This window comes from Patella vulgata, chromosome 4 (genome assembly GCF_932274485.2).
Source record: "Patella vulgata chromosome 4, xgPatVulg1.2, whole genome shotgun sequence".
Classification (NCBI taxonomy): domain Eukaryota; kingdom Metazoa; phylum Mollusca; class Gastropoda; family Patellidae; genus Patella; species Patella vulgata.
The window spans coordinates 20191180-20206679 of NC_065882.2; the positions used below are offsets into that span (position 1 = coordinate 20191180).

At 35.7% G+C, this 15500-nt stretch overlaps 1 protein-coding gene across 2 annotated transcripts in view; it reads right to left on the reverse strand.

Moving 5' to 3' along the window:
* Positions 1-951: 951 nt before the first annotated feature.
* Positions 952-15500, reverse strand: part of LOC126817461 (phospholipid phosphatase 1) — a 29661-nt gene continuing 15112 nt past the window's right edge. Inside the window, exons 1-6 of one of the 2 annotated variants that reach the window (XM_050544452.2) lie at positions 9356-9377; positions 8027-8178; positions 7091-7308; positions 5810-5930; positions 4246-4422; positions 952-3243 (exon numbers count right to left, since the gene is read on the reverse strand). In XM_050544452.2, the coding sequence (XP_050400409.1) occupies positions 3064-3243; positions 4246-4422; positions 5810-5930; positions 7091-7308; positions 8027-8178; positions 9356-9359 (852 nt within the window). In that variant the 5' untranslated portion in view covers positions 9360-9377 and the 3' untranslated portion in view covers positions 952-3063. Of the gene's footprint in view, positions 3244-4245; positions 4423-5809; positions 5931-7090; positions 7309-8026; positions 8179-9355; positions 9378-15500 lie in introns of those variants that run through there. The other variant, XM_050544451.2, reaches the window with a different exon arrangement.

Sequence of the window (15500 nt, forward strand, 5' to 3'; positions counted from 1 at the left end):
ACGCTTGCCAAAAGTCTCTAATATCCAAGTCTACTTTGATGTATGCCCTCACTAATACTGTTGTTATGTCGTGTTGTCGGGTTATGAAAATGGCGAAAAGTTACATGGCCACTATCAGCCACCATAATATTGGAGAAAATCTGCGTTAGAAAATCGTGAGCAGAAAATCTGAAGTGGAAAGTCGAAAGTCAAAAGTTGACAGCAGAAAGTAGAAAGCGGAAAGTCAAAAGTTGATAGTAGATATTATGTCCATGAAAGTAGAATTATAGCGATTAAAAGTTGAAAAGCTTGAGGTATCTGCAGACTAAGTACATAAATTTACAGGTTTTCACCATAAAAATACCCTTTTAGATAAATAATTTCCCCATCTACTTTAGATTTTCTACTTTTTACTGTTGACTTTGTGCTTTTTACTCTAGATTGCATTTTGAACCCAATACCCCGCCATGGGGGGGGGGGGGCGATTACACGATAAGTACCGGGTCCGAGGCACCCAGCGAGATTTAAACTCGAGTAGACAAGAAATTTCAGTTCGTAATTCAAGGGGACGAAGGGGGGGGGGGTCGAATAAGGGTGCGATATAGCTTGCAATGAAACTGTTTCATGATACTAATCTGAATAGGGTATATAGGCAACAGATGACACTGGCATTGTCGGCTTTCTTAACCATATAGTTCTTAAATTTGATGTAATTTGCATGGATCAATTATTACAACAAACAAATATACCCAACTCTCAATCAAACACAAACATTGAACCTCTTTGTTAAATAATTGTTACCTAAGAGCTAGAAGTGGTATCAGATGTTCTAGAAGAGTACGCACACCATGCTCGGTCAATGATACTGTCCCGTACCGTAGCTAAACGGAGGGATCAAATCATTTACTAGTAACCTACAAATGGACTTTAATTGGTTCCTGTATTATTCATAACACACAAAAACTGAATATATTATATCAAAAGTATTTTATTATTGAAATGATTGGTATAATAACTATTGGGTGCCAATGTAAGTACATATTATTGTGATATGTTTTATTTATATACAGATGACTAATCTAATTCTACTCTATATACAATTCATTATGGTCAGACCTTCCTCTTGCTTCACAATATACCTCATGCAAAGCCGACATACCTAAATTATTGAGATTCTTTAAACTTGGTAGGTTTTATTACAATCTTTATACATTATTATTGTATTGAAAATAAATTACATATACTATAGACTGAAACTAGGTTAGCGCTGTCCATACAAAGACATACAGAAATATGTCGCATTACGAGTTATAACGAATACCAAACGATAATTTCAATTATTCACAAACAATGAATGAATGAAATTGGGTTAAGCTTCCTACTTTTCTATTCACAAAGAATACGGATTTGTGTGAAATAGTGATTATAATAATAACAAAAATTATTAATATATCTCCTGGAACTGACTAAAATTTTATTTTGCTATTCAACAAGAAATATCAAGTTAAATATTCAAAGTAAATTTTATCTGTTGCGCATTATTCCAATCGTTATATGACTTTGTTATATCGGATGCATAGTTCTAACAATATACAAAATATAACAACCCTTTTCAGACTTTCTTTAAATTTGTCTAAGATCTTTAGGATGGACTTGAATAATATACAAGATTTTCTATGTTATAATGTTACAAAACACAGAAAACCAGTGTTGCCATATGGTCACCAGCATCCTCCACGGGATCAAAATCTCTAACATGTACTTTGCTTATAAAGTTTCGTGCGACAGTCTTATTTAATGACTAAGAAGCTCTAAGACGAACTTCGAAAACTCTTGACCAATTGAACGGATAAGGCTGACGACAATATACTGTAACATGGAGAATGACATGTATATCATGTGTTTGTATGAATTTATTGACATGATGGTATTACATCGTACAAATACAAAAACTATGTGAACGTCCTGAAAAATGTTTAAAAAATAAAACGTGATATCAGATGTTTTAAATGAATAAGACGTGTCTCACACACGACACAATGACACAATAATCTTTTAATGTGAAAGAATTTAGTGGATTAACCACTCTGTTAACATATAAAATATGTTTAATCTTTTTGCTGAACTGACTGTATAACATGCCCAAAGGCCAATCTTTACTGTAATACGTGAGTACCTTTGTACCGTAAATAATGGTATTAATGATTATGAAAGCCAATACAATAAACAGACTTTTGACTCATTACTTCCCTTATGACATGGACAAAAATGATACAGCGAGTAATAAAGTGGTATCGGTTTATCTACGTCATTACAGTACTAAATTATGAGTTAATACATATTAATTATTTTAAGACATGTATATAAATGAGTAAATGAATGACACTATATGAAAATGTAATTAAAATAAATAAAGGATTATTACTCGTGGTGTATAATAATATATGACTTCTGTTCGTATATATTGCACGGTATTATAACTATTTGAAATAACACGAAGGTCTAACGCTCTCTTATTTTGAAAACTAGATAGTCAGTGGTGTGGGTTAGTTTCTCCAGTTCATAATAGCTGTGTTCCTACACATCAGAAGTAGGCCTACTTGGGATAACCAACGCCACCGACATCTTCCGTTTTCAAAACTAGAAAATTATTGAACAGAAATAAGGCGCACGTTATCCTTAATTTACGGTATTGTTCGTCTTTTGCTACGCAACAACCCTTAACAAAAACGCGCCACAAATTACCATATTGTAAACTATTTCACCAACATTTATTTCTAACGCCACACATTTGATACCATGATACAAGTATCAGCCTAATACGCAATCTAACTCGACGCCAGTCCATGCGACTAAACGATAGTCGGGGTTTGCTGTTAGGAACTGAAGCGTCCCGGGTAACAGATCTACAACCATGAAACGCTACATTGAATAAACGCCAGACAATACCTTGCCAGCTAATATCAAAACGCAACTTCCCTTTTTATACTATATATTATCTTATATCCCCGATGTCCTTTAATAATCTAATTTTTAATCGTCTCAATGATATTTGAGATATAATAGATATATAGGTATTGTGCGTTAGACCATGGTTTTATCCTTTAAGATTGGATCTCTAATAAGAATAATATTGTTAACAGAGTGATCCTTTCGCAATAACGGTGATGGTGTGCTAGGCTCTAGCTCAGAATTAGCCGCATACGTTGATATATCTTTATTGTCTGTGGTGGATTTGAGATTTGGTAAAGTTACTTTATAGAACTGCAAAGAGAAAACAATCACCAAATGTTATTCAGTATACTATCACAAAGTCGTTAGCTCGGATAATGGTACTAGAAAAGTAACCAGGGTGGATGTGAGGTGGGGTAGGTAGGTACTTTGCGCATAGAGCTACGGTTCCTAGTACACCGTTTGACAGAACTTTTTAGATTTTCTATTTCTATTGTTACATGTACAATACGAGGAGAAAGGTGCCGCCTAAACGTGTTCGAGTTACAACTACCAGGGGATATTTTACGTGCACTACTAATTTCTACACCGACCTACACAGGGACAGTTCGGACGCGAGGGAACCGGGCTTGAATATTCATTCAATCTTATGACTAAGAGCGAGAGAGAGAGAGAAATTAGGTTTAACGTCCACTTGTCACAAACTAGGTCTTTTCGGGACTAACACATGGTTCAATTTTATTTCAATAATTCGCTTGCGCGTAGGGGTCTTTAGCAGTGAGAGGAAACCGGAGGACCCGGAGAAAACCAACAAGGTTGGACAGGCGACCCTACTCCTTATCACGTACAACCGGGGATTCGAAACCACGCCAGTTGACTCAACGACAGACCGTATGATACAGCGCAGCGCGCTCGTGCTAACCATTCGGCCATCCACCCTCTTATGACTAAGAGATACAGGTAGGTAGGCCTATATACATGTACATATAAAAAAAAATAAAGAGGTATTGCCATTTTTGTTGAATCAGTTAATAGATTTGTTTATGATGTCATCAACATTGAGAGGCATTTCTTCCCTGGGAATCAAACGACTATGATAACAGGAAGACTTTACTGAGATAAAATGACGACAGGGAGTATTGAGCATGGCACACGTCATGTTTTGAAATGTCCCGGATATCCCCGTTTAAGATGCCCAGAAACTTCAATAAGGCTTAAAATCCTACAATATTGCAGTCAACTTATAATCAATTATCAGAATTTAACACTAATCATATTGGTGTTATTATCTGATTGTAAACAATAATCACTTACTGTAATCCACGCTAACACACTACCAAGTACCGCTCCACCAACAACATCCGATGTAAAATGTTTATTATCTGTTACCCTGGTAACACCTGACCAAACAGCCAATAACATAACACCAGCTTGTAAGGTTGGTCGCAGTAAATGTGAAAAATCTACATTCATACGATGATGAAGATATAACTGAAAGAAATAAAGGATTTAAAGTATAAATTTAGATATCTCGCGTTATTTCCGAGCATACAATTTTAAAGTACTGTATTAAAAAGATCTTTGTGCTTACTCTGTCGATGATATTTTTTTGGCGTAGCCTATTCCACCAATATTTAGATGGGTCGCCAGTTTTTCGTTCCATTTAAACGACAATCAGTGTGAAATTTTTGGTCGAGCCCGAAAATCAGCGCACATAGGAATTATCAAGAAATGAAATAAGGTTTAACTTCCTACTTTTCTGCACCAATCTTATTTATAAAGATTCATCTGGGTCCTCCGTTTTCCCCCCACTGCTAAAGACCCCTACGCGCAAAGACCTAGTTTGTGTCGAGTGGAATTTAAATCCCATTTCGCCCTCTTTCTCTCTCTAAAGATTCAACATGTTATTGTTGACCAAATGTGATCTCAGACGTTATTTAAGCATCAGAGGTCATATAATTGGTCATATGATCTAATTGGCAATTACCAATATTCCATAATTAGCGGGAGATCACGGTGGCTAAGTGGGTAAGGCGCTGGCTCGCTAGCCTGGAGGTCGGGTGTTCGATCCCTGCATTGGCCGAGAAAGTTCATCCAGATTTTCCGGCGTGGTTTCCCCTTGTCAGTGATGCAGGACGGAGGGCCTGACAAGGACAGCTGTCTAGTCATTCGGATGAGACGAAAAACCGAGGTCCCGTGTACACTTTCGCGTGCACGTAAAAGATCCCTTGACAGTTGGAATTCGATATAAGAGTAGGCCGTAGTGCCGCTGTCCGGGCAAAATTTCCCTCATAGCACACTGTATGGCGTATGCCCGTCTTCATTAGCCCAGTTCGGAGCAAAACAGTAGGACGTTAAACTCCATTTCATTTCATTTCATTTCCATAATTAGCGGGTCAACGGCAAATAGGGACTTTCCGACAATACCAATCTGATTAAAATACAGATCTATATTTCGTTTCGGTTTATTTTATACTTTCGATGGCCTACACTACAACGGTTTTTGATCTATGACGTCACACATTTGATTAACCAACCAGCCTTGATTTTTCTAGTGGGATACCCACAGTTCCGTGTACTGCGCGCCAAGAACTCGCCGTAAAAGACATCAACCAGAACGCGGGTTATATAACAACTCTTCCAGATCCTAGTGTAGCGAAGACAAGTAAAACGAATTTTGAACTATAAAAAACGAAACGAAATAGGATATGTGTTTTAATCCGATTGCGACCATACATTATTTAAAACGATGCCGTATTTAGTTATCACCATCTGAAGTTCACAATACCTTAAAAGGGAAACTATTATTGGTGTTGCAGTTGGGTCTTTTAACAAATTTTCTTGTTTATAATTATTGTTTGTAAGTAATTATTCTTACCACGACAAAAACAGCTGAGAAGAAAGAAAAAGATGCATGTCCTGATGGGAAAGACAATCTACTATCTCTCATCAACTTAGCACTAACTTCTGTGTTAGTACACTCATATTCTGTTATATACCTACAAATATACAAATACTATAATATAATATTCTATAGTCATTATAGTCACTAAGGTCATTATGAGGTCTCTCCGGTTGTATTACCAAGTGTCTACAACGGAAATGGATAGAAAATTTAAACCTGCTATCACGGTTGCAAGTTCCCCATAGACATACATCGTTTAGTCGGCATAGTTATTAATTTACGTTCGTCTTATAAACTTGAAAGTGGCCATAGCTTAATAACAATGTCGCTTGATGTCATGTGATGTCTTTTAGAGCTAATCACTGCTTAAAATGACTTGCGTCAAAAAAAATGTGTTGCTATGTTTTGTGGGATAGCAATTTGTCGTCTATAGACATATTAAGACATAACCTATTAAGTGTTCCACTGTCGACACAGTAAATCAACAGTTGCTAAGCCGACATCCGCTTAATCGTTCGAAACAAAATTGCCCATCAAAAACTTTTCTTCGATTCCAGACCAAAAAATCAATAAAACGTGGCAGTGAAAGTGAAAAATAGCGCAAACGAGAGAATTGCTAAATAACGATAATAGATGAACTGCTTTCAGGGTGAATATTTGCCCGTCTTCTTCGTCTATCTCGATTTCACATTTATTTTAACCAAACCTTAACTACGGTGTACCCATGTCTGGTTGGAAGTGGACGTAAAACTACAGGAACGAACGAACGAATAGATAAGAACATGGCGTCACCGTTTGACATGACTTGTGGAACATGTCTAGCCTCGTTCTTCGAGTCCCTTGTAACAAATGGCGCTGAAAAGCATTGTGTACCAATGGTAAAATGGTTATTTTGTCTTAAATATTAGTAAGATCACAACATGAATTCTTATTTAAATTGACAAATAATTCGTGTTTTTAATGTCGCAGACATTGGATGATAATGAGTTAGAGACTTAGTTACTTTAAGTGTGGTCATTTGTATTGATTGCGCAAGAACTGTTGCTCTTCTGTTGTTTTGCTTCGTATCGTCACCCAAAAAAACCTGAAGGCTGGGATAATTTCAACAATGGCGGTGTTATGTGAACTTTTACACTAGTTTTAACTGTTTATTCGACATTCAATAGATAGATAATACAAATAAACAAAAGAAAAGTCAAACTTTCAAACTTACATGTTAATAAACTTATTCTACAGATGTAAAAACAAACTCACCCTAAACTACAGTTAATCTTCGAAAAATCTGGTCGGCAAATGTCTATAAAATGTGGCCTGAGTCGTCCAGCAGAAAATTTTAGGGTTTCTGTAAAGACTTTAGCCACCATTGTTCCGAACAAGAAAAACCCAAAGCCCTTCACGGCGCACCACATATTAGAAGCCCTTCTGCCGGAATTACCTTTGTTTAATGTGCGGCATAATTCCGTTAAAACCATCTAAAATAAAATAAAAATAGCGGTGAGGTATTGACATTTGAAATACTATCTATAACGTCATTTAGATAAAAGTAAAAAAAATACATACAAAGATAGATAAACTCCAGGCTTGGATTCAGTCGGATAAATAGGAGCCCGCCAAAAAAATGTTTTAGCGAAATTATAGGTGATATTGCCATACCCAGTGTGTATCGTCTGTAGAGGGGGAATCACGTGGCTTAGTGGGTAAGCCGCTGGCTCGCGAGCCTGGGGGTCGGTGTTCGATCCCTGCATTGGCCGGGAAAGTTCATCCAGATTTTCCAGCTTGGTTTTCCCTTGTCGTTCGGATGGGACTAAAAACCGAGGTCCCGTGTACACATTGGCGTGCACGTAAAAGATCCCTTGGCAATTGGAATTCGATATAAGAGTAGGCCGTAGTGCCGCTGTGAGGGAAAAATTGCCCTCATAGCACACTGTATGGCGTATGCCCGTCTTCATTAGCCCAGTTTAGGAGCAGAACAGTAGGACGTTAAACCCCATTTCATTTCATTTCATTTCGTCTGTAGAGAATACCGAATGTATTTTCAATTCCTCAGATCATTATAAAGATTGAACGGAATTATGGAATTCAAACATTCGTTTTGGCCGATATTCTCTTTAAAGATTCAACTTACACAATACTGTAGTTTGCAAGAGATCAAATGAAGATCAGAAACTATGTAAAGGCATGATAACTTACAGTAACTAAAGGCACCCCGATTCCAACGGCTAACAATACTGGTACAGAAACACTGTCAGGATGATACTGATACTGGATACTGGTGTCATCACACCTAAAACCCAGTTTAAATGGTGTTCCATGTATAAATAGAGCTAGCACCGGCACACAAACTGTAATAGACAGAGAAAAAAAACATGTAAATAGTTCATGTATGTTTATACATAAGCCTAGAAGGGTCATGGATTATTTGGCTTCAATCAAATAGAGCGATTCAGAAATATCAGAAAGTTTAAATATGAGTACATCCCTACTCGTAAATATGAACATCTGGGTTAGGTTGTTTTTACGGTCGCCTGGGTTACTTTATTTCAGTTTATTTTTTTTTTAATATTTTCTTTTATAAATCTTCCTTGATTTTTGTAGGCTGTTGTCATTGTCTTTGAAAATATTTATTGACAAGCATGTTCTAAACATTTTAAGTGCCAGAAATTTCTAGGGAAATCGTTTTCGTGATGTCATTTCCATTTCGTTTTACGATTGTGTGGGCCAAATCGGGCCAGATTCCTTCCAATTGCGGATGCTACTATTCTCGGCAATAACGAAGACTCCATAAAATGAATATCCTAAACAGTGTCCTTACTTAAGTTAAATGTGTCATAAGATGGGTGGATTCTAATAACGTTGTTATATATTGGTGTGACCCGGATGATGAGACTATTGTCATATATCCTGTCTTCATTGAAATAGTAATTAAGAAGACGACATGATGACATAAAATGAATTAATAGACAAAGTTCAAAATGCCATTTCATATTGAGGAAATAATATTTATTATATTCAATTCAAGTATATATATAATATAAACCTATTATTGGAAATGTGTGTCATAAACTCTTCCATGATATTTCCTCATTAAAATGCGATTTTATATTGGATATTAATATTGCATGATGAGTTAGGCAGTCTATACTATTCCACTGATAAGTTGCGAAGTCGACAATAATACGATTCCACTGCTGAGCTGAGAAGTCTACTATACTATAGAGATCATCCCAGTTATACACATAATGGCGAACCAATGTTTCTCACATTGAATACTGGGCCTCGTAGTTACATGATTACTGGGCTCGTATCAGAGTGTCCAGTGCTGCATAGACACGAAGGGCGGCGCGAACATAGTAAGTGTGCCGTAGTCGTTCGATCGGGACGAAGTTGTGAACGTAAAAGATCCCGTGGCAATTCAAATACGACTAGGCGGAAAGCCGATGAGCACACCTAACCACAGAAATAAAAATTATCGTATGTTACCCTAAACATTACCATAAGTAAAGTATCGACAATACCAACCCATTTAATTACATTCTTCAGTACTGTAATTGACGGGTTATTTATTGTGACAGACATGCCACATGCCCGTAACTAATAAACAAATACATTTCTTATAACTTATATATATCCTGATTATAAAAAAATACTTCATTACTTCCTGCTTCTCCATTCAATTTATAATGCCAATCTTTATTAGAAGAAAGATATATTTTTATGAGGTCAGATAATTAAAGGAGAAAGCCACATCTATACTTATCCTCTAGAAAGGAAAGTGTATGAAGTTTAACGTCTTGTTAACTCAATACTTTGTCCCGAATGCGGTGCTTCTTAATCTAATTGTCAAGGGTTCTTTTACGTGCACACCAATGTGTACCGCGATTGAACAATTGTTTGGGTTTTTTTTTTATCCTTCACGACACTTTACACCGAAACATCAAATAAACAATTATGAATAAATTTCTAAGCTATGTATGTCTGCATCCAGTATATAGACGCTGGGTTGGGTAAGGTTTGTCTTAAGTTTGTTTATGTATACGGTTCCCTATGGAAGCGTATAGGGGTCAATAGCGCGATAGATAAGGCAATATTAAGTTGGTATGTCAACATATTGTGATTGTTCTGATGATTATATCTCTGAAAAGACCCTTTTTTCTGAGCTGATTGAATCAGCGCGCTATGTTATATGTCCCCATTACGTTTTAAATGTGCACGTTTGCGTTAAAATATTGCTATTCTGGAGCTTTGTCAACATATTCCATTTCGCTGTAGTATATATCGACATGTTCGCAAAATATCGCCATGCGCTATGTCGACGTGTGCATTTAAAACGAAATGACGATATACAACATAGCGAGTTATTCAATTAACTCGGCAAAAATTATCTTTTCAGAGATAAAATCATCAGAACGATCACAAATTCACAAATGTTGACATAATTATTACCAACTTAATATTGGGTTATCTATCGCTCTACTAACCCCTATACGCTTCCATAGTTTCTCGCCTAATAGAAGGCGGTTAAAATTGATTTTGCGCCCATAGGTTGTTCACGTCTGTTCATTTGTCTGTCTATAATCCTTGTATCCGCTACTGTGGGGGCACCAGTTGTTTTATGACGTCATATTCTATATGTAGCATCCCACCTATGTTGTTATTCAGTCTATATTCATCTACTACTCCCTAATCCTCTTAACGATCCCATGGTGAAACTTATGGCTGTTTTCTTTAAAAATATATGTCTGGCGCACTTTTAATGAAATTTTTGTACCAAATGCCACTAATTTTGTAGTAGATTCTTCAAATAACATTGGAATTTTTTTGCAGAAACTATAAAATTGGATTTTAAGGAATTATTCCACTTCGCTGATTCATGATATTAGGTTACGTGTTTGTTGGTGAGAATTGGCTAAATGAAAATGATTTCTTAAAATAAAATACTTTGTATGGCCTACTACGTAACGTATTGCCATAACAAGGTGTAAAATTATTATCGCTTATTTCATCTGTTGAAGTTATGCAACTGTTGAATAATGTCTACAATTTCGTGGATGCACTTGATAACGGGTAGAATAGAGGATTATGAAGTGGGTATGGAGAGGTTTGTGTGGGTAGATGGGTGGTCTAATTATCTACTTGTCCAGGTGCATTCTGACGTAGGCTAAAGCTGAGGCAGTTAATAACTATTTTTTCATCTGTACTATATAGGAATGCGATCAAACGACAAATGGCTAAAACAGCCCTCCTGTCTGCTAGCCTGGAGGTCGGGTGTTCGATCCCTGCATTTGCCGAGAAAGTTCATCCAGATATTCCGGCGTGGTTTCCCCTTGTCAGTGATGCAGGACGGAGGGCCTGGCAAGGCAGCTGTCTAGTCGTTCGGATGGGACAAAAAAACGAGGTCCCGTGTACAAATTGGCGTGCACGTAAAAGATCCCTTGGCAGTTGGAATTCGATATAGGAGTAGGCCGTAGCGCCGCTGCCCTGGCAAAATTTCCCTAATAGCACACTGTATGGCGTATGCCCGTCTTCATTAGCCCAGTTTAGGAGAAAAACAGTAGGACGTTAAACCCCATTTAATTTCATTTCCTAATGATATTGTTATTGACCTAATTTATTGTTTATCGTCTACTGTATGACGTCATCATAGCAATAACGTACGCAGAGAAACACAATTAAAGATGGGCTAACACTTTTTATAAAGTGACATCCGTGACTGGGACTGTTCAAACTTTGACCAGGATTTGTTCAATATCGATAATAATACATAATTTAGGCGCAATTTACTATTCTATTCACAAACAGAAGAAGATGGTGACAAGATAACATAAATTAGATGAAAAATTCACACTGTCACGACACAGAAATGAGTACGGCTAGTGTTCTGTTCTGCTCCGACTGGTCTAATGAAGACGGGCATTCGCCATACATTGTGCTAAGGGGGACCTCGATTTTTTTTATCCCATTCGAACGACTATACGTGTGTGTTTTATGTACAAATTTGGAAACAAATAATTATATAATGAATATTTTTCGTTCGATCCCATGTACAAGTAACCGAACTAAACCGGTTATCAAGTCAACACCGACACCGGCCCATACTTGTGAATGAAGGGTGGCGCTGCGTGATTGGCATAATGTGTCTAGTCGTTCAAATAGGGAAAAAAACGAGAGACTATAGTTCCATTGAACACTTATATAATAAGCAAATAACTAAAATCTGGTCTTAAAATATTCCGGTATAAAGCACAGACGAGACGCTATATTTCTTACAATATTTACTTCTGAAAACATAACCCACGAAGATATAAACATGAATAAAAGGTCTCTAATAAAAATTGTTAATTTAATAAATGTAAAATGTATAATAGATAATTATATGTATATAAATGATAATGCCTTAAGCCTCAAAACGTGCTTTATAACAACCGACATAAGCCGAGATCTTGTCTTTTTCTTTCAACATATATGTAAATCATATGCCACAAGTCGCGTGTCCTGCTACGTTAAATGACATTATGAATTATAGTCATTTATCATAATATATTTTATGTTAACATAAATCAAGTGAAAGAAATTAGCACAGATTCCGGCTCGATTATTTGACCTAATGATGTCGTCGCGTAGACGAGTACAACAAAAAGATTCAATTGTTTAAAGCAACTCAGAACTATACATTCAGCGCAACTCTTAAAAAATATATCAAAAATCATAAAATGCTAATCGGGTCAGTATAAAGGACAATTGTGCCAAGATAGTTGAAATACCTGACAACCCACACAAATTTATTTTAGATCGTTGGCGATGAATTGGTGCTTATTTAGTACTCCAGAATTGCATGCACCGCAACTTTAAAATATCAAAAAAATCATAAAATACTAATTTACCGGGATAAATGACAATTTCGTGAAGATGGTCGATATACCTGACAATAGTGACAACCCACACTAAAAATATGTTATAATCGTTCACGGTGAATTGGTGCTTATATATTATTTAGTACATTTCAAGCAACAGAACTTTGTTAACACGAACAACAAATCTTTGTTTCAAAATGTCCCAAAACTGATCCCGCAATTTAAATTTTAAATTGTACTCAAATTCCTTTATTTTAATTTGTTGTCACAGAGATTGATTTATGATGTCAGATTATACTATTTTTGGCGATTATCTGCAAGAAAAAAACATTCCAATCAATCAGCAAGGTCAGATATATAGGCCATTTTAAAGTTCAGGACGGTCACATTAAGGACAGCGATAAAAATATTCATATTTGGTTATACATATTTACACATCTGTCCGTTTATGTATTTATTTATCTATATTATTTCACTGAAAATGATTTATGACTATGGTGAAATTTATATATCAGTAAAATAAGGAGGTTAAACACTTAAAATTTGGGAAGGTCATATAAATCGGGGTCAAATTTCGAAAGTTCGGAAGTATCGTATGTTCTATTCCGTATTTAAAGTCACTCCCGAATATAGACTGACAAATCTGTACTGACACGATGAAATATCAAGAAAATATTCTAAGATTTAAGAAAATTCGTTACTGTGAATCATAAATTCATTCTAGTAATAAAAATCTCATCGTGTTAGTTTAAAGTATTTACAGAGATAAAGTGGATCTAGACTAGAACTTATCATCTAAAAACAAACTATTTCAGAAAATATTTTGAATAATGAAAAAAGTGAATATGTGGTATACGTTCGGTCATCATTAAAGTGGAGTTCTGTTTCATTCAATATTACATCTATTTGGTTCCCAGTATTCGTATGGAACCTATTTCCGGGGTTTTTTTTTGTTGTTTTATTTTGTTTTTTGTTTAGAAATATTTAATACGATTTATTGTTCCGAATGCTAAACCTGATTTCATCATATTGTATCGGTCGCTTTTCAATTCAAATTCGTTGCAATCGTAGAGGTGACCGGACCATTTTGGCCACAGCGATTGTGCTTAAAGATCTTCTCAGCAGTTTAGATAGTGGTGAAAGGAGAGTTTTGACTAAAGCGATCGAGGCTATTAGATTCATATTCCCAGCAGATGGGTGGTGGAGGGGGTGGATGGGATGTAGCAATAAAGTGGGGGTGGGGGGGCATGTCAAATGATTTGCTGATTTTAAGCTTTGAAAAATTTACCCAAAACACCGCTTTAAATTTTCCTACATTATGATTATAAATCATGTTTTTCTTTTAAAAAAAACAACAAAAATTATATATGTATTATATATGACGTATATTTATATATGTAATTCAACTCGTAATTTACTTACACATTTCGTCACCTTATAACTATAAATATAAATTTTCACATTTTTACACAAAAAATGTAATAAAAACCTAAATTCTTCTCTTGTAGAAACGTGTTGATAGTTCAAATGTGAATTACGCCACCTTTAAGGTATTTGTGTTATGTTCATGTCTTGGTACACGTTTATTCCACTAGCAATACGATATAATAGATTTCATAGACACAAAGCTACCAATAGTCTCTCATGTTTAACTAACACATCTGTAGAAAATATGGTGACGGGGACGCTTGTGTACGTTTAAGAAACAAAATATTTGTTGAGAACGACATTATTTATACGATTATAGTAATGGATACCGTATTATATACGTGAAAAGTAGAAACAACTACAGCTTCAAAAGTTAAATCGTGAATTCGGAAGGAATTCCAGAAATCAACACCAGTAAAACAATAACATGGCTACCACACGATCTGACACTATCAAATGATTGAGCGGGAAGTCAACAAAAAATCGACGAAAGCGAGACGCAAATCAAAATATAAAAACAACGATGTTGAAAGAGTGACAGACATAATACTTGTAATTTTGTACGCGACCTTGTTATGTAAATCGGCCAATTACATAATAGGTTTGGGAGTTTGGGCCAAAAATATATCAAATTTTAACAAAAAGTACTTTAATCAAAACTCTAAGAACTATGTTTTTGTGTAGGAAATAAAACGAAATGGGGGTTAAGGTCTTCTGCACCGACTGGGCTAATGAAGACGGGCTTTTTGTATAGGCATTTTTAATACTTTGATAATTTTGATTATAATCATTATGTTGCCGGTTTCATTACGAAAGAAAGCGTGATTTTGGCAAAATGAATATGCATGTATAGCAACAATATAAAAAATCGTACTATTTGCCAATTTCTTCTCCCCACGTCTGTTTAGTTTGCAAAGCCTTAAAACTAAATTTTCAATGTTTTTTTTTTTTGGGGGGGGGGGGCTGTTGTGGCAAATTTTTTAAAAAAATGCAAAAACCGCGCGATCGCTATAAATTGTGTCGAGTAGTAAATTAAATACAGTGTGGGTTTTTTTGGTTTTTGTTGGGTTTTTTTTTTTTGCTGTTCTGGCAATTTTTTTTTAAATTTTAAAATTTAAATTTATATTTTATTACTTTTACCTTTAGCCAAACCGTCTACTTGTTGTTTTTCAATGCTATACACGCGTTACGGTAGCAGATTTAAATGGCGTTATTATTGACCCAGCTTGTTTTAATAACTTCATATAAAGCTTTTAATCATTTCAACACATTACACAAACCGAAGGAATAAAAATGTTTCAAAATCTCAAGTATTTGTTTAATGTTTTATTTTATTTATCTAGCCTTTGAAATAGAAAAGTAAAGGCGGCGTGGCCCTCCACAGG